Source organism: Phaseolus vulgaris, chromosome 2 (genome assembly GCF_000499845.2).
Source record: "Phaseolus vulgaris cultivar G19833 chromosome 2, P. vulgaris v2.0, whole genome shotgun sequence".
Classification (NCBI taxonomy): domain Eukaryota; kingdom Viridiplantae; phylum Streptophyta; class Magnoliopsida; order Fabales; family Fabaceae; genus Phaseolus; species Phaseolus vulgaris.
Window position 1 is genome coordinate 38,204,813 of NC_023758.2, and position 20,873 is coordinate 38,225,685.

Sequence of the window (20,873 nt, forward strand, 5' to 3'; positions counted from 1 at the left end):
TAATTACACCAAAATTATTCTTAAGACCGTGATCTTCCCTTCACCTAGGTTGATAATTCATCCCCATATGATAATAGTCATTAAGCTAAATCTTTGCATGTGTCCTGATTGTATAAACTTTTTAACCTTATCTTTCAATTTTAAGTATTTTTTGGTGGCATTATGATAGTATCAACATTGTCAGCTTGTATATACATTGATGGTGGACATTAAATGTTCTTACAAGAGTCGCGATAGTCCTACAATACTATATTTTCTTCCAACTTGATTGAAACCTTGATAAATGCTTCTATTTTGGAATATACTATTTTTTTAATTATTCAGACAAGTCGTGTCAATAAAAAAATACATTCATATTCAAGTCACCTAAAAGTAAATAATTTTTTTTTTCTTAACAGCTAGAAAAGTAATAAGTATACAAATCAATAAATAGTACACCTGAAAAATGTCAATACATTTATAGAATTTTAATGATTTTTTTTTATCCCAATGAGTTTAAATTAACCTTCCTCAATCATCTTAATACCTAATTAGTGTTTAATTTTATATTTATATGCATAATTTTATCATTAGGACTCTTATACTACATTTATGGTTTTGTTCCTTTATTTATAATTGAAATATTTTCGTTATTATAACAATCGAAATATTTTCGTTATTATAACAATTAAGGTTCCTTCACCTAGTATCTCGAACCCTAATTTTATGAGTTAGAAAAATACCTAACAATACCATATCTAATATTTAATTTTTATCTAACTTTATTACTTTTGAATTAACAGTATTAACATATAATCATCCTAACCATACATGTGTAGTATGTTCACAAGTACAACATCCAAGATAATATGTATGGGAATTCAAAAGTAATATATTAATTATTAAGAACATATTAACGCATTTATTATTAAATATATTAATATATCAATTTTCATATAAACAAATTTTGAAGGCAATAAAAACTTAGGTAACCCAAATCTATTTTATAGTTTTAGAAACCCTTTCACCTACTTGTTAACCCAAATTCTTTTATATTTTAAAAACTTTTTTACCTATTTGTTATTCTTTTACCTCTTCTTCTCTTCTCTTGTATTAGACAATTACATTATGCATTCTTGATGCAAATAGATTATGTATAATAAATATATGAGCTCTGCTCAAATTTATACTCCTTTTTTATAACTGGTTTTATTAATTTTTTTAATTAAATAATTTAATTTATATTTTAATTAAAAATTTAATTTAATATTTTATTATTATTTGGAATTGTTAAAAGATTGTAAAGTAAGAAGTTAGGTGTCAAGATAAAATTTTACCAGCTACTTTATTTTTATGTTTATGTTTAAATTATTAATAATATTCATACTATCTTTTCTTGATCGATTAGAGGCCAAATTAACGCAAAAGTCTCTTCACAGTAAAAATAATATGATTTAGATAGAAAATAATTTTGGTCCATAATAATTTTTCTTTATATTTTAATAGTTTTTTTTTTGTCTTTAATACATTTTTATTTTATTTTTTCTTTCAAAAATTCTTTAAATAACGTTTTAAACAATGAAATGAAACAATTTAGACAGTGATCTTGAATAAACAACGAAATTATCATACAAAATTAAAATTCAAAATTGATCAGAAATCAAGATCGCATTTAAACTTATGATTTATTTGAAATGTAACATATGTTTTCTGTAATAACAGTTTAAAAAGTAAGACGGTCTCCCTTTAATTTTAAAGAGTATTTTTTAATTTTCAAATATAAAAAGACTGCAAATAAAATAAGAAGTTGAAGCAAGGAGAGTTTTCTTTTTTTGTGTTTTAAAAGAGCTTGAAATTTTCTGAAATGAAAATATTTCATCATTAGATAACTTTTGACATTATGCAGTCAGCTGTAAGGCCACCACTCTATCATCTTGTAAGCTTAAGACCAAAGCTTCAAAAATTTTCATCAAAATCTCAACTTTGTGCCTTGGGGACCCCTTTCTGCAGACTAAGAATGACTTCAGTTTCTGGGTCTGAGCTAAGACCCCTTAGAGCTGTGGGTGGTTCTTCTTCATCTTCTGGAGGTGATGATGGGTTTGTGACACTGTTAGAGTATGTGGGGAAGGAAGGAATACACGTGAAGGATGATTTGGTGGTGTTGCTTGATCACATACAGTATGCTTCCAAGAGAATTGCAGCTCTTGTGGCTTCTCCTTTTAATTACAGCCTTGGCAAACAAACCGGTTTTGACTCTGTTGGTTCCGATAGAGATGCTCCAAAGCCTCTTGATATTCTCTCGGTATTTTCTTTTTCTCTTTGGAAATGACTAGAATGCAGTTTTGTTTGTTTTTCTTATCCTTTCATGAATGGTTATTGTTGTCGTGGTGGAAAGTGCTTTCCATTTGTGTGAGTGTGTCTTTTGGATGGTATAGAAATTGTGTGGATGTAAATGAGAGAAGAGAAAAAGGATGTGTGTGGTTTTGTCCTCTTATCCTTTCTTGGGTGATTTTTGGGAAGTGATTTCCATTGTGTAAGTGTGTACTCAATTGGGATGGAAATTGAGTAGTTGTAAATGAGAGAAGAAAAAAGGAATGAAAGTGTGGAGTGGCCATTATCTCCATTCCATCTTTTGGTAAAGAAGAATTCATTTCAAATTGGGATGAAGGGGCAATGTTAACAGAGCAAAGTGCAAAAGGGAATGATTTTTGTACCATTTTTTCTATTTCTCTTACTAATTGGGAATTTGAGGGTTTTGATATGATGCCTATTGCCGTTCAGGTTGTTGACTTGCACCACTTGGAAAATTTTGAAAAAATTCAGCCTCTTATGTCTAAATAAGTCATAGAGCAACAACATGAGAATGGCATTTAAATAAGTATATATCAATACATGAAGAAGGTGTACAAAACATAGTCTTGAATGTTTAATCCCTTACCTAAGTTGGTCAAGGGCTATATACTTTTCTTTACAAACATGGACCCATAAATATTAATGGAATATAGTATCTGATTATTCAATACTCCCCATCATGCATCATTGCAGAATGAAATTATCTTGTCATCACTCCGAAAATCTGGAAAAGTTGCTGTCATGGCTTCTGAAGAAAATGATGAGCCAACTTGGATAAGTGAGGATGGTCCATATGTGGTTGTAACAGATCCCCTGGATGGTTCTCGAAATATTGATGCATCCATTCCAACAGGCACAATTTTTGGTATTTATAAGCGGCTTGAGGAACTAGATGATCTACCAATAGAGGAGAAGGCTATGCTGAATTCACTCCAGAGTGGAAGTAGGTTGATTGCTGCTGCCTATGTTCTCTATTCTTCTGCAACTATACTCTGCATCACCTTTGGTTCTGGAACACACGCATTCACTCTTGATCATTCAACAGGAGACTTTATTCTTACAAATCCAAGCATTCAAATTCCTCCCCGTGGTAAAATATGCATTTTACATTTTCCCTACAATTTAAAGAGTTTAACATACATGCATTGCTTGTGTAAAAGCTTTTACACTGTCAACCATTAAAAAAGTTTATCCATGCTGCAACTTTTGTAGTAGTTGTTATAATGCATTATCTCTCATATCATGTCTTTATATTGCATTACTACCTAAGATTGGAAGCATCTTACAATGGGATATTGTCATTGTTAACTTCTGAATGAAATATACCTTTGGTTTATGCTGTTGACATCTGTCTAATGTGGTCAGGGCAAATTTATTCGGTGAATGATGCAAGATATTTTGACTGGCCTGAAGGTTTAAGGCAATATATAGACACTGTTAGACAAGGAAAAGGTAGATATCCAAAGAAGTACTCTGCCAGGTATATATGTTCTCTGGTGGCTGATCTCCACAGAACTTTGTTGTATGGTGGTGTGGCAATGAATCCAAGGGACCATCTTCGTCTTGTTTATGAAGCAAACCCTCTTAGTTTCATTGTAGAGCAGGCTGGTGGAAGAGGGTCTGATGGTAAACATAGAATTCTTTCTCTTCAACCATATAAACTTCATCAAAGACTTCCTCTTTTTTTGGGGAGCTTGGAAGACATGGAAGAGTTAGAAAGTTATGGGGATATCCAACAGAAAGTTAATCCTGGTTATGAGGTTTGATGCTGTGTACATGCAACCAAGTTTTGAATATTCAACCATCATTGTGCCTGATCAAGTGACTAATTGTTCCACTGTTCTTCACTTATGTTATATGTACTTCGTTATCCATCATCTGTGTTAATATATCTTTAATATCTGATCATACTTGTGCTCTAATATAAATAAAATTCTCTGTCAAATAGATTGCAAGAGAAAATGGATAGAAATCTTTTTGCTTTGTTGAATGTTTGGATTCAGGTATGATTGATCTTTGCCCTGAATTAGGTTTTTTGAAAAATCTTTGCAAAAAATTCTAAACTATAAAAAATACATCTGAAGGGAAACTTTAATCCTTTGCTTTTTACTTTGTAAATTTAAATTCTTTAATCATTTCTCCAATATTATATTAACCTTAATTTTCACTTTAATCTTAATAAACACATATCATATTTTCTTTTTGCTTTTTCTCCGAGTGGTAAGGGTTTAACGGGGAGAAATTGGCTCTCAATAAATTGAATTCTCATTTTATTTCTTATTCGTCCAAAAAAAACTGTTCCCACAATTTGGTTTTAGTTTTGATGATTTTTTATTGGTTGTCAAAAAATAAAAATATTTATAATGATTAAAAAAATATTATATGAAAAAATGATTTTTTTATAAAATTAAAAACATTTAGTTTAATTCTACGAACTTTTTTTTCAAAGAAGAAACGAATGTGAGAGATTTAGAGTCGAATTCTCATCGTGAACAAAAAAATCAATGTTACTTGAAGAAATAAATCACAAGGATTGTATTATACTAAAATTAATACTACTTAGAGAAAAAAAAAATTTATTATACTAAAATTAAAATATATAAATATTTATTGTATTGAACCCAACTCTTTATACTAAGTAATATGATATTTATCCTAAGTAATATGATATTGTGATTTTATTTAATTTATAATATTTTATTATGATTATATACGTTTTATCTACAATTTTTTAATTATCTTGTTGTCATTTTTAGTTAGAATATTAATAATTACTACTTTAATATTTTATATAGACCACTGAAACTCTTATTAACAAGTCTAATCATTTAATTTGATTTTTTATTATCACATATTTTAATGACTAATATTGAAAAACAATTTAAATCAACATTTTCAACTTTATAATTGACTATATAATAATTTTCAACATTGTAAATTTGATACTAAAATTATTATGAATCACGATTCAAATTAATAATAATTTAAAGTCACTGTATGATAATTTAAATCAACATTTTTTAAATTTGTATTTTAAAGTTAACCTTTCATATTTTAAATATTTTATTATTTTTGTTTTACATAATTTTGAAATAATTATGACTCATAATTATAGTTGATAAATGTTTAATAATATTAAAATTAAAATTAATAATCATTAATTAAAAAGTCTTAATTGTAGTTAAAAACATTTTCTAATATTAATTAATTACTTTATGTAACAGGCATCCCTCTTATCCCGTTCCAAACCAAAGTCAGACTTCTCTCTTCCTCGTGTCTGCAACTGTCATCGACCAAGAAGCACAACGAAACACAGTTACTAATTAATAATTAATAAAAATCATTAATCAGTGAAAGAGAGAGAGAGAAGACACACAAGGATAAACAATTAGTAATTTGTAATAAGGAGTATTTATATTTAATTATCCAATTAGGAGTAAGATAAATAAAGTCCTGCAAGAAAAAATACCTGTGTTATTATGGGAAGAAGCAGAAGCAGAAGCAGAAGCAGAAGCAGAAGCTTCCTCTGAAGCAGAATTTACAGATTGAATGATGATGGCGGATTCAAACCCCCCTAACGGACACTCCAACCGTCCCAAACTCTGTCAGACTCACGTCACCTTTCGTCTCCTCTGCCACGCCTCACGCGTCGGCGCCATCATCGGCAAGTCCGGTGTTCTCATCAAGACGCTTCAGGAGGCCACCGCCGCCAAGATCCGATTCGAGGACGCCTCGCCCGAATCCCCCGACCGGGTCATCCTCGTCACTGCCTCTGCCTCTGCTTCCGCCGCCGGCGAGGTCTCCAAGGCGCAGGAGGCGCTGCTCAAGGTCTTTGAACGGATTCTTGATGTTGCTGCCGATACTGCTGGCACCGAGGTCGGCGACCGTGTCGTCTCTTGCCGCCTGCTCGCGGATACTTCGCAGGTCGGCGCTGTAATTGGCAAGGCCGGGAAGGTGATCGAGAAGATCAGAATTGACACCGGATGTAAGATTAGGGTTTTGAACGATGGTTTGCCGGCGTGCACTGCTCCGTCCGATGAAATCGTTGAGGTCAGTTTGTTTGTTTCTGCTTTTCGTGTTCTTACACGGTGCGTTGCGTTGGACTTCTGCTGCTAGTGATGTATCGGCGTGCGATATGTTCGCTAGGATTTTGGCATTTGTTTGGAATTGAATTTTGAAGTTAGAATTTAATAGTTTAACTGTTTGGGTGAAAAATTGTTAGTGATTTATTTAAGGGAGGCATGTCTAACCTATCTTTTATTCTCTTTGAATGTATGGAATGGATGTTGAAGTCGTAGAAATATTAATGAGATTTTGTAGAACTGCTCATGTTCTAGTTGATAGAATTGAAGTGGAAGGATTTTTGAAGAAATTGAATATGAAGGGTTCCTCTTCTCCCGCTCTATTTTCCTTCCCTTCCTTTTTGTTAATGAATTTTATGAGAAACGGAAAAAATGGTTGAATATAAGGGACTATAATAGACTTGGTAAATTGGATTTTTGAATAATGGAGGCAGAGAATCTGAGCATTGATTAGTGTGGTCAGATGGGAAAGCATAGGAAGGTAGATGTGGATGTTTCCCACAAAATCTTGAGGCCGAACAGATGGTGATGTAACACGTCAGCAGTTAGCTGCCACTTAGTTTCTCGCTTCTATATATCCGGTCTTTTACACTTGTAATCCTGCTACGAGCTAGCAATGGTTGGCTATGCTGCCCATTTAGACGAGTGGATTTTTCATTTAAGGACCTTCTCAAAATAGATAGATTCATTGGTTGAAGGAAAATTTTGTGCCGGACCCCTATGAAGCCGAGATACTCCAAAAATATAAAAGTATCGGCGTGTAACTAGTATCTGATGTTAATACATACCCTATGGATACAGACATGAGTTTAGCATAATATCATGTGCTGAATAACTCTAATGAACTATCGGTACTGCCTGGTAAGTAAGCGGAGCCAGTAGCTAAGTGAGATTGTAACTACTGTAGTTTTTAATTGGTAAAAGGAATCAATAGTGTCTTTTGTTAAAAATGGACCGTCTCTCTTCCAAATCATGAGCCAGGGCTTGTCATTCTTAGATTAAAGCTTCTTTTGGATTGGACTAATGGTCGTTCTTGTGAAATTCTAACTTGGCCAGGGAAATTGTATTTTTTTTTTACATTTTCATATTAAAAAAATATAATTTCATATGGTGTGGGAAATATATGCATGTAAATATGCTTGATATGATCACTGGTATCTTTTTTGTAAATTGTGATCATCATCTATTGTATCGGCATGTTTGTGTATTGATGGGGAATTAGTAATGTGAATGTCTCTTGCAAATATTGTGTTCACAAAATTTTTGTTAGCATATATTGGCTGTGTCGTATATTGGATTTTTTTATAAATTTCACGTATACCTGTATTCATTTTGTATAGTATCCATTTCTTATTATGTATCTGAAATTCCTAGCTGTTCCCCCCCTCCCAAGCTAGCACATTGTTCTTGGTCTTTCACTTTATTGGTTCATGAACTGGCTGTCGAAGCAGTCCCCTTTTGGATACCTAATGAATTTTCTACAAGCATACATAAATTAATCATGATTCAGTAAAAATAGTCCATTAATATTATCATCATAATTGAATGGATAATGAGTTGGTGAATTATTTTTACATTTATGTTAGGAAAATCAAGATCTTGTATATGATCAAACGATTTTACAAATTTTGGAAGCCTGAGTGATCTCAGCTTAACTCATGTATGCGAGTTTGATAAGATCTTATTATCGTACTCATAAACTCAATGCAATTGCATGACCTTAATGTATATCTGGAAACCTTTTATTTTTAAAATAAATTGACAGCTCGGCCATTTTCTGAAGACCCATTCAATGAAACCCTGGAGACTTCACAGTATGATTCATTTTGGCTTGCCTTTTCTATTTTCTGCCCTTCTGAATCTGCATCTTTTGTGATTCGTCTTTGTTTGGTTCAAACTGGGTTCAACTGAATTGCTTCTGTATTGTTTGATCTCCTTTGTTCAACGATCTTTTCGGAATATGATGAGTTACTTCATTTGCTAGTGGTTTGAATCAACGTGGTTCTTTTTGCATGTAAAAATAATCAGCGTGGTTATATTTATTTTTGTTTCTGAAATCTACCAGTGGAGCTTTAGGCATTCCTTTAAAATATTATCACTTTTTGAATTTTTTTGTTCTCTTTCTGTATCTTTTTTATTATATAAAAAACTAAAAAATAGATGGAAATATTACTTTCAAATATAAAAAGGATTGAAATATTAATTATATAGTAACTAAAAAATCAAAATATTTATTTGAACGTTAATGATTTTATTCTATGTTTTAGTTAATTATATTACCATATTTTGATGTTAAAATATACTTTTATATTCTCAGTTGGTTCTTATTATTTGTGACCATGCTACGATCACATGATTCCCAATATTCCACCCCCCATACGATCTTATAAGTATAATATTGATTTTGACTTCCTTGTTTAACCCCCCTCCTCCCCCCTCTCTCTAGACCCTTTTCAGTGTTGTGAAATAGCCGCTTTCTCACTATTGCACTGCAGAATTTATTGGATTGCCTTTCTGGCTGCCATGGGTGTAGTTAGGGGTGGAAATATGCTGCAATCAGACTTTGGTAGAGCTAAGGCTAGGTTTGTTAAAAACAAAAACAAAAAAACTTTTGACTCTAGCCTGATCTAGATGCAGGTCTGAACTAGCCTGCAGGCATTTTTTGCTATAAGACCTTTAAAAAGCTAGTGGGACTTATTGTATTACAGGCCTATTAGTAATTACAATTTTCTTATATTATTATGTAATGTATGTATTTTGTATATATAATTATGTAATCTGACCTATTTTGACTCCCTAGTTTTCTTGGTGACGTCCTTTTGTTATCCGCAACGAGGCTTTGCCATTGAACTTTTGAGTTAATATTCTGCCAATTTTTATTTTTTATTGGCATAAATTTAATTTTTTATTAGTATAAAATTCCTATATGCCATTGTGCAACTTCTTCTATTTGGTGGTGATGCTATCTGTTACGTGATGTAGTATTGGCATTTCACCATTTTCCTCAATCCTATCCTTTATATATTGAAATAAAACTTGAATACGGGAGCCTGCTTAGTACTTACTAGTGTTGTCTTAATGGGCTAGGGTTAGATGGGTTTGATATCTGGAGGGGGACTTCGGGTCAATGTTATGCTTAGCCCCTTAGGAAACCTGTTTCCTTTGGCTACCTTCGATGCAATGTAAGAAAAGACTGCAATGTTTTGCTTAATGTTGGGAACATTTTCCAACTCACTGATTCTTGAGTTTCATGATTTCAAGAAGAAAGAAAGGAACAGAACAGTGTGGGTGAAGAAGAAAGAGTTTTCTGGGAAGAACGAAAACTATATATTCATATATTTTCTGATGCAGTAACTCTTACACAGATAAGGTTTTATACACACTAAGGAGAAGAAAAAAAAACTTGGTCTTTGGAACAAAGCCCATAAGAAAGATACAGGCCCAATAACTTAAAACCCTCCCTCAAGCTGGAGCATGTATGCAAAGAACTCCAAGCTTGCTGATAAGTTTCTGGAAAACGCTTTGCTTGAGGGCTTTTGTTAGAACATCTGCAGGTTGCTCTGCAGATCGAATGGGCAGGAGATGGAATAAATTCTACTGCAGCCTTTCACGAACAACATGACAATCAATGTCAATGTGTTTTGTACGCTCATGAAAGCTACTATTATGAGAAATATGCCTGGTTGTTTGTGAATCGCAGTAAAGACATGCAATGTTGAAGGTGGTGACATGGAGATCTCTTAGAAGAAAGGTCAACCATTGTAGCTCACATGAGGTTGAAGCCAAGGCACGGTATTCTGCCTCTGAGGATGATCTAGAAACCGTGTTTTGCTTCTTGGTTTTCCATGAAATCAATGATTCTCCCAGAAAAATGCAGAAACCAGTTGTTGAGCGTCGAGTCATGGAACATGACGCCTAGTCAGAGTCAGTAAAAGCTTTTAAATGCAAAACAGAATTCTTTGAATAGAACAAACCTTGTGCAAGTGCAGCTTTTATGTATCGTAGCACATGTTGAACGGCACGATGGTGATGGATTGTAGGCTTTTGAACAAATTGACTCAGATGTTGAACAGCAAAGCATATCTCTGGTCTAGTGTTTACAAGATACAAAAGACGTTCAATGAGTCTTCTATAACTTGAAGGTTCATGAATGTCAACTTCTTCAAACATATTCTCTGTCTTTTTCTGCATGGGTGTGGTTGTTGGTTTGGCACCTAGCATCCCTGCATCATCAAGGATCTCAAGAGCATATTTCTTTTGACAAAGATGACTACCTTCATGTGTCCGTGCTATCTCTAAGCCAAGAAAATATTTCAATTTGCCTAGATCTTTGATTTTAAAAGTAACATTCAGCAAGTTCTTCATAATATTTATCTCATGCATATCATCACCGATTAGAATAATGTCATCTACATAGACTAATAAAGCAATAAAAGATTTTTCTATTTTTTTGATAAAGAGAGAATTATCAGCTTGAGATTGGATGAAACCTATGGTTAAAAGATATGAGGCAAGTTTTTCATACCACTGTCTACTGGCTTGTTTCAAGCCATATAAAGATTTGGTCAAATGACAAACTTGATGACTCCAGGAGGAACTTCTGATGAAATGAATGTGCTTCTGAATAATGGAACTTGAGAACTTGTTCCTTTACCATCTAGGAAATTTGTTGTTGGTTGCAGGTGGATTTTTGCTATCAAACTTGGTCCTGATGGTACTATTGATCGTCTCAAAGCTCATCTTGTGGTTAAGGGTTATACCCAAATTTTTTGTTTAGACTATGGTGATACTTTTTCTCTAGTGGCAAAGATGACTTTTGTTCGCTTATTCATAGCTATGGCTGTTCTTCAACAATGACCTCTTTATCAACTGGATGTCAAAAATGCTTTTCTTAATGGGGATTTGCAGGAAGAAATTTATATGGAGCAACCTCCCGGTTTTGTTGCTCAGGGGGAGTCTTTTGGATTGGTATGTCGTCTTCGCAAATCCTTATATGGCCTCAAGCAATCTCCTAGGGCTTGGTTTGAAAAATTTAGCAATGTTGTTCAATAGTTTGGTATGACTCGCAGTGCAACAGATCATTCAGTTTTTTATCATCACTCGAGTGCTGGGTGTATCTATCTTGTAGTATATGTTGATGACATTATTCTTACAGACAGTGATCACCATGGCATCTCACAAGTAAAACAACACCTTTGTCAACACTTTCAGACCAAAGATCTTGGCAAACTCAAATATTTCTTGGGGATTGAGATAGCACAATCCAGTACTGGTATTGTTATCTATCAGAAAATACGCATTGGATATTTTGGAGGAAATTGGGTTGATGAATTCGAAATTTGTTGATACTCTCATGGATCCCAATGTCAAGCTTCTACCCAATCAGGGGGAGCCTCTTTCAGATCCTGAGAAGTACAGGAGATTAGTTGGAAAATTGAACTATCTCACTGTTACTCGTCCTGATATTTCCTTTGCAGTCATTGTGGTGAGTCAATTTCTTAATTCTCCATGTGAAGATCGTAAGAATGCAGTCATTCGTATAGTGAAGTACATTATAGGCTCTCCTGGACAAGGTTTGTTATATGGTCATAATAACCATACTAAAGTCGTTTGTTATTTAGATGCTGATTGGGAAGGATCTCCATCTGATAGAAGATCAACTTCCGGTTATTGTGTCTCCGTTGGTGATAACTTGATCTCTTGGAAGAGCAAGAAACAAAGTGTTGTGGCAAGATCTAGTGCAAAAGCATAATATAGAGTTATGGCCTCAGCTACTTGTGAGCTTATTTGGCTTAATCAGTTACTTAAAGAATTGCAATTTGGAGAGGTCACTCAAATGACACTTATATGTGATAATCAGACTGCTCTTCATATTAGCTCAAATCCAGTTTTTCATGAAAGGACCAAACATATTGAGATTGATTGTCATTTCATTCGAGAAAAGATTATATCAAGAGATATCAAGACTGAGTTTGTTAATTCAAATAATCAATTAGCATATATTTTTATTAAACCCTTACGAGGGCCTAGGATTGTTTACATTTGTAACAAGCTGGGTAAATATGATCTATATGCACCAACTTGAGGGGGAGTGTTAGATATTATTAGATAATATGAGATATTATAAATATTATAAATATTGTTACATATTTCATATTTATGTAATGGGCTTAGCTCATATGTTTCTTTTCCTATATAAACATAACCTTATGTGTTCAATATACACAAATGATTTACCCTACTCTTTCTTTTACTTTAATACTCCTGCGAGATTTCGCGGCGTCTCCGGTGAGATTCTAGCGACATCTCCAGCGAAGGTCCGATGGCGTCTTTGGCGAAGGTCCTGTGGCGGCTCCGATGAAAGTACGACGGCGACTCCGGTGAAAGTTTGGTGGGGCGGTGATTGGAAAATTCCAATGAACAGTGGTTTCACCAATAAAAATTGAACCCTAATCGTATGCTCTAGATACCATATTAAAGTAAAAGAAAGAGTAAGCTAAATCCCTTGTGTATATTGAACACAGAGGATTATGTTTATATAGGAAAAGAAACATATGGACTAAGCCCATTACATAAATATAAAATATGTAATAATATCTATAATATCTAACAGCTACTAATCGAGCTTTGTACCTCTCAATATTTCCATTTGCTCTTCTTTTAATTTTGTAGACTCACTTACATCCTATAGGAGTCTTACCCTCTGGAAGATCCACTAACTTCCAAGTGTTGTTGATCTCTAGAGCTTTAATCTTGTCGTTCATGGCTGCCTTCCATTTATCAGATTTGATAGCTTCCTCATAGGTGTGTGGTTCAGTTTGCAAAAAAAGGGAAACATAGTTAAAATGTTCATCAGATAAATTTTTATATGATAAGACCGAATTGAGTGCATACCTTGTCGTGTCAGTGTTTATTACCTTCTGTGAAGAGGTTAGCAATTGATGATGATAATCCTCAAGGTATGCAGAGCTTCTTCGACTTCTTGTTGATCTTCTGAGATCTTCGGTATCTCTGATCTTAGTGTTTTCAACTTCATTCATGTTGCCTCTATGATAACTGTCATGCGGACTGTCATACATGTGTTCCATAAAAATTTGATCATAACTTAGCTCGTTTTGTTCACTTTTATCAGTGACTTGACAAAAGCTTTTCTCATAGAAGATAACATTTCTGGAGACAAATATTTCTCTGGTTTGTGCATCAATGACTATATAACCTTTTGTTCTTGCCTTAAAACCCAAAAAAATACATCTTTTGGCTCTAGGATCAAGTTTATTCCTGTTGTTTTCAAGAGTAGAGGCAAAACACAAAGATACGAAGATTAGTTATATCAGGAGTAGTGGTGTACAATTTTTCATATGGACATTTATTTGAAATAACAGGATAAGGCACTCTATTTATGGGATGAACAACATGCATTATGGTGTAAGACCAAAAAACTTTGGGAAGATTAGATTGAAACATGAGACACCGGGTTACATTTAAGATGTGTTGATGCTTATGTTCTACCACAGAATTTTGTTGTGGTGTCTCAACACAAGTGGTTTGGTGAAAGATATCGTGCTTATCATAGAAATCCATCCAGCAAAATTGTTGGCCATTGTCAGTTCTAATAATTTTAATTCCTTTATCAAATTGATTTTTAATCATGACAACAAAGTTGCTTAAAAGACTACGTGTCTCATTTTTATTTTTCATCAGATATACCCAAGTAAATCTAGTATGATCATCCACTACAGTGAGAAAATATTATTTGTGACCATGAATAGAAGGAATACTAAAGGGACCCCAAATATCAATATAAACAAGATCAAAAGAATTATCACATGTACTTTTGCTTAAAGGAAAAGGTAATTTATGCTGTTTAGCAAGATGGCAATGAGTACACATATTGTTCTTATCAAAGTATATGTCGGGGATATGTTTTACTCACGCATTCTAACACCTTACTCGAGGGATGTCCTAATCTGCAATGCCATGTATCAATGTTTTTGACATGCTGAAAAGGCTCATCAGTTTGAGTGAAGAGAGCAATGTTCTTCTCAGATGAAAAATCAAGATTATAAAGTCCTGCACCAAGCCTAGCTCGTCCAATCATCTTGGATGTAGCTGCGTCCTGAATCTGACATTCATCACGAAAGAAAACAAATTTATAGTTAAGTGAGGTGATGAGTTTTTGAACAGATAATATATTCAGGGCAAATTCGGGAATAAATAAAACATTGTATATTATGAAATCTTCAGATAAGACTATGGTCCCAACACATTTTGCAATAACTTGGGTATTGTTAGGAAGTCTAACTTTCACAAGCTCAATTTCATAGTAAGTAAAAAACAAAGACATATCACAGGTTACATGATCAGTGGCTCCGGTATCAAGAATCCAAGATTTTGGATGAGTTTTACCTTTCTCAAAAGGTTGTTGATCAGTGGCAACATTACTGATTTTTCCTTTGTCACTGTTCATTTGAATAATATCAACAATTTTCTGCATTTGTTTAGTAGATAAAGTATTCAGAACTTGATGATTTAGAAACTTATCTTGTGGAGAATTCTTTTTTAACCATATGCTCTTCAAGATTTTCTACCGCATTCGTAGCAGCGTGTGCGATTCTCTGTTTGATCCATGGTGGATAACCATGTTTTGAGTAGCATTCATCCGCAGTAAGGTTCATCTTATTGCAGAAGGAGCATTGCTTTCCTCTGCCTCTGCCATTTCCTTTCCATCCACTGATGTTCCGTTTTTTACTAGATTGGCTAGCGTTGTTAGTCATAATCTTTGACTCTATGACAACGGCATCACTGAAAGTTCTTTCTTGCCTCTCTTGGTGCAGAGCAAGAGAAAAAACTTTGTTTATACCTGGTAAGGGCTCCATGAGAAGAATTTGGGTCTTTATACTGTTATAAGTGTCTCTGAGGCCTTTTAGAAAAGACATAACGCTTTCTGATTTTCTGTATTCGAGGATGATCTTGGACAATCTGCAAGTGCATTTGGTACTACAAATGCATGTAGGAATGGGTCGTAGTGAATCCAGTTCTTCCCACAATATTCTGGAACTTGTGTAATACTCGAAATGCTTCTCTCTCCCTTCCTGATCGAATTTATTTCTTGAAGGAGATCAGAAGTGTGGAAATGGTTGCTTTTGGAAAATCTCTCCTTCAGATCTTCCCATAAATCCCTTGTGTTGTCAATGTAAATGGCGCTTTGAGCAATTTGTGTGATAAGGCTCCGATTAATCCACGAAATCACAATGACATTGCAGCGTTCCCATGCTTCGTATTGCTTGCCCTTGCGTGTCGGTTCTGGTATTTCTCCCTGACAAATTTAAATTTGTTCTTCGAGAGCAAAGCCCTTTTCATCGCACAACTCCATGAAAGATAGTTACTACCGTCAAGCAGAGGCGAAATTAGGACCGCTCATGGATTCTCTCCGGGATGAAGATAGTAGGGACTTGTTGGGTCTTGTGAAGATTCCTCGGAAGCCATGGAAGAAACAAGACAAGAGGATACAAGAATGGGAAGAAAAGGAAGGAGAAACGGAGTGTCAAAGCGAGCGCAGGTCAGAGCGGGTCAAACCCGCTCTGATACCATCTTGAGTTTCATGATTTCAAGAAGAAAGAAAGGAACAAAACAGTGTGGGTGAAGAAGAAAGAGTTTTCTGGGAAGAACGAAAACTGTATATTCATATATTTTCTGATGCAGTAACTCTTACACAGATAAGGTTTTATACACACTAAAGAGAAGAAAAAAAACTTGGGTTTGGAAAAGAGCCCATAAGAAAGATACAGGCCCAATGACTTAAAAAAGGGACCAGTAAATATGGTAAATGGAATTAAATTTATTTGTGCTCTATTTTTTTTTTAAATACTGAGAAATTACCTTTTGGAATTGTGTTGTGTCAGATAGAAGGCCAGCTGAGGTCCGTAAAGAAGGCACTTATTGCTGTCTCCGAGCGACTTCAAGATTGTCCTCCACCTGATAGAACAAAGGTGATGGGAAGCAGGCATTATGAAGTGGTTCAGTCTGAACAGTTTTCAATTCCGCTTGAGTCTTTAACTAATCTGCATATAGATCACCATCTGCAAAGAAGCTCTACTTTATCCAACAGGTCTAATGGAAATGCCTCTGGTTCTCATAAATTATCAGCAGAAGTTAATAGAGTCTCATCCCTGGATCCAAAAGTACTTCAGCAGGAAGTTACCTTTAGAATTCTTTGTTCCAATGATAGGGTTGGTGCCGTTATTGGAAAGGGAGGTAATATTGTAAGAGCTCTTCAGAACGAATCAGGGGCTATTATAAGTGTTGCTCCTTCAGTGGTTGAGTGCGAGGATCGATTAGTTACTATTACAGCTTCAGAGGTTTGTTAAATGTAATCTTTTTGCTTGTACTTCTGTTCTATGTCTTGTCTATATATTAGTGTAGTACACTCTCTTTTGATGTTTCTTTTTTGCTGGTGGCTTACCTTTATGCAGAATCCTGAATCAAACTATTCCCCTGCACAGAAGGCTGTTGTGCTTGTTTTCTCCAAGTATGTTGAGGCTGGTGTTGAGAAGGGGCTAGACTTGGGAACAAAAAAAGGGACATCTGTTAGTGCACGTCTTGTAGTCTCATCAAACCAAGTTGGTTGCTTGTTAGGGAAAGGAGGGGCAATAGTCTCTGAAATGAGGAAAGCCACAGGGACGAATATAAGAATAATTGGCCATGATCAGGCTCCAAAGTGTGTATCAGAAAATGATCAATTGGTACAGGTGTGTCCATGATTCTTTATGTGCTTTCTCAATTAAAATGTTTTCAGATTGCATACATTCGTTTAGTGGTGCCAGATACTTGTTTTGTTTTGCTAAATCCCCAACCTCTCAGCATGTTACATTTGGTATTGTTTTAAGATATATAATGCATTCTTATCCTGGTATATTCAGCAAAAGTACCTGTTATCCCTATGTGTAAGAATGTAATCCTATTTTGATCCTCAGCTTGCAACTTTTTTTATGTTTCTGAACGCTAAGTCTTAGATACGACCCACCCACCTACTCTCAGTGTATAGATTGTATTTTATTTCCTTCTAGATGCTTTTTGGAGCAATAAGTAGCTACGTTATGTTTGGATGAGGAATTTTAAAATTTAGGAGAATTTGGAAGGCTTGAAATTTGAATTGATTTGATCTAAATTTCTTACATTTTTATGTGCTTTGTTTGGATAAATTAATTTAAATTTTTTACATTCTTAATTTGGATAGGGTAATTTAATTTCTACTATATCTAATATATATAAACGTGTATATTGAAATTTTAATATCAAACATTAGCTTATTTTGAATATTTGATGTTAGAGAGAAGAGAGTATTGAAAATTTCAAATTCTTAGTTTTTAGATGGAATTTGAAATTCTACAATTTCAAGTAATCAAAATACTTTAATATATTTCTAACATTTCAATTCCTTTTAAAAATCTCTATCCAAACAACATATTTTTGTCATGAAGTATTTTAAGTTTTTTATAAAAATGAATTATGCTCTAAAAACTCCCCACATAAATAGAGTGTGCATTGCAATCTGTATATAAAGGTATTTTGTTATGGAAAGCTGGGTTATGTCTTAGACACTTGGTTTTAGATTCTGTTTACTCTTAACTGTTCTTGGTGCTTATATGTCAAAACATGTTATTAATCCCTCAAAACGTTACCTATAATCGAAATATAAGTTGTATTCTCTACTTTATAGAGATTAAAAGTCTCATTTTCAAGTTGGAGCTACCTATTCTTTGTATCTCATAGACTTTTAGCCTCGTTATCATCTTGAGATTAGCTCTGAATTCATGGTCTTTCTGATGCATTCTATTTGTAACTTCAACTGTTATGTTGGCTCAATTTTTATCTTCATGTTTTGTTTGATCTAGAAATCTGATCTTAGTACTGGCCAAATATTGAAATATGGTTTTCATGATCTCCTTGTCGATATGTATAGTGATTATAACAAATGCTTAATGCTATGATATTCTACCTTTTTTCCTCATTTAATCCACTGATTGTTTTAACCTTTAGAGTTGACAAGAAGCAACTTATTTGCATGAGGATGTCTATCTTGGGTCATACACTTCTTGTATATGTAGTTCTTTAAAATTTTTTTATCAAGGGTGTCCTTAGATTTCAGTTGGGAAACCCAAACAACTTTCATCTTCCATCGAACATTGTGTCAACATGTTTGGCAATTTTTCTTCACAGTTAGAAGTGAAACTTATCTCAAACTATGGTTGAATTACAAGCCACAGTGGGCTGCTTTTTCTTAACTCTAGTTGAGTTCAACTTAACTTTCTTACTGAAATCTAAGTTCACACTAAATCATCAGGATAAATCTTGCAATCATGTTTCAGCATTTTTTAAAATCATTATTCACTTTTCCTTCAGATATCAGGGGAATTTTCAAATGTTCAAGGTGCAATATATAAAGCCACTGGTAGACTGCGAGATCATCTATTTGTCAATACACAACACAGTGGTGGAGGAAGGAGCCTTTCCTCTGTTCTAGCTGGAGGCCGACCAACTGTTGCTGTTTCTCATGGTCTCAATAGACATTCTTTGCCAGGATTACTGGCACCACAGGTATATTGCTTTCTCTCTGCTGGCTTGTTTTCCTTTCCAAGTTTTCCCTATAAACTTATTAAGTTTGGCTGCAGATAGTGGCTGGAATAAACTCCAGAGGCACCAATGGTCGGGGATTGATTTCTGAAAAAGGTGGCTTAGAACTTGTCAGGTAGTTGATATGCCAAATAATTAAACATGCTTTAATGCATATCAATGATTTATGAGGACAAACTTTAGGCTATCTTTTAGTATTTTCAGGATCATAGATCTGCATAACTAGGAACTGCTGCCTATGATTTGGTAACCAGTATTGATTTCTGTGGCATACTAGGTCAGGTCACATGTTTGCATTTCTTGTTGATGCCAAACTCACACTTTCACATTTTCTTACAAACAGTTGCTTCTGTCGTGCCACTTACTCTGCTGTTTTGAAAGATCAATACACTTGACTAGCATCTTTTGATTTATTCAACAATGACCTTTATGAGATCATTGTTTATTTGCTATTATTTGGAGCCCAGGCATTGACCAGGCTCCTTGTGAAGTTTTGGGACTACTATAACATGGTTTTTAATGTGAACAAGGCTTGGTTCTCCTTGTTTATTTTCTGCCCCATAATATAATAGTTGCATAACCTGGGTTCGTGTATGGGAATCTCCTCTTAGAAAATAATATGAAATTCCATTAAATTCTTCAATGAGTCCTCCCTGAACCCCAAAAGCATAAAAAAAAGGAAAATAATTGTTTTTCATTGTCACTAACAACTTATTAGAACTCGGAAATAGTTACTTGGGCAAGTATAACAATATGTTACAAAATGTAGTTCTTATTATTACTCTCTTCGGTCTGCAGTGGGAGTAAAACTGCGATTGTTACTAATACAACTGTGCAAATTGTGGTTCCTGAGGATGTTATTGGCTCTGTATATGGGGAAAACGGTAGCAATCTGGTTCGCTTGAGACAGGTACCCGATCTCGGATGAGTTTATGTATATATACTTTATTTAGGTGCTTAAGTGCTCCTCACATTAATCTTTTGTGTGGTCTCTACTATGATATTGTAATTGGTTAGTGGTTCTGTTACGAGAAAATAACCATCCAATGATGCTGAAATTGCTTGACATTTTGGACATATGGCATTGTTATGACGAACAATGGGACTTGTTTCAAAGACACTATTATTCCCCCTTTTTAACTTCATTTTGTTTCCGTTATCAGATATCAGGTGCTAAGGTCGTCGTCCATGAATCTCTTCCCGCAACAGGTGACAGGACTATTGTCATATCCGGTACACCTGATGAAACCCGCGCAGCGCAGAGCCTTCTCCAAGCATTTATTCTCACTGGATCATCGTGACAATACAATATCCCTTCACCGGCGACCCTTTACTTTTCAAGTAGTTTTACCAATTTTTTGAAATCGTTTTTTATCCTATCCCAAACCATCTACAACATAGGAAATCTTGATGTCTACTGTCACTCTAATGTGTCATTGTCACTCTTCTTTAATTCAATTTCGTGAAATTTAACTGACAAAAAAATTACTTTAGATGCAAATTATTTAAATGTGAGTGACAACAGACATATAAAGAGTTGCAATAGACATTCTCGTAATAGACTGCTAAATCAATTCACACCAGAAGTTGTTCACTGCGCGGCAATAGTCACTTGATTTTTTGGGTGTACCTAGTATTGGCGAGTTATATTCTACAGGTCAAGCATTTTTGCTATCAGCTACTTTTTGGAATATTACCCTGTTACATGTGGAACGCCGCGGTAAAGGCATGTGAACTTTTAGATACATATTTACTTGGACTTAGAATTTTCAGTGGTGCTGTGTCTGCATCCTAATGAGAATAAAACGACGGTAATTATTGACGAAA

At 34.4% G+C, this 20,873-nt stretch overlaps 2 protein-coding genes across 2 annotated transcripts; both read left to right on the forward strand.

Annotated features, from left to right (window-relative positions):
• Positions 1-1,788: 1,788 nt before the first annotated feature.
• LOC137811892 (fructose-1,6-bisphosphatase, chloroplastic) lies at positions 1,789-4,239 on the forward strand. The gene is made up of 3 exons (XM_068613755.1): positions 1,789-2,281; positions 3,025-3,421; positions 3,697-4,239. Exons 1-3 carry the CDS (start codon positions 1,880-1,882, stop codon positions 4,095-4,097), a joined length of 1,200 nt encoding a protein of 399 aa, XP_068469856.1. The 5' UTR covers positions 1,789-1,879; the 3' UTR covers positions 4,098-4,239.
• A 1,336-nt stretch (positions 4,240-5,575) lies between these two features.
• LOC137811894 (KH domain-containing protein HEN4) lies at positions 5,576-20,818 on the forward strand. Its single transcript, XM_068613756.1, has 7 exons — positions 5,576-6,381; positions 16,316-16,771; positions 16,886-17,161; positions 18,816-19,010; positions 19,085-19,161; positions 19,845-19,956; positions 20,210-20,818. Exons 1-7 carry the CDS (start codon positions 5,881-5,883, stop codon positions 20,345-20,347), a joined length of 1,755 nt encoding a protein of 584 aa, XP_068469857.1. The 5' UTR covers positions 5,576-5,880; the 3' UTR covers positions 20,348-20,818.
• The last annotated feature ends 55 nt before the right edge of the window (positions 20,819-20,873 follow it).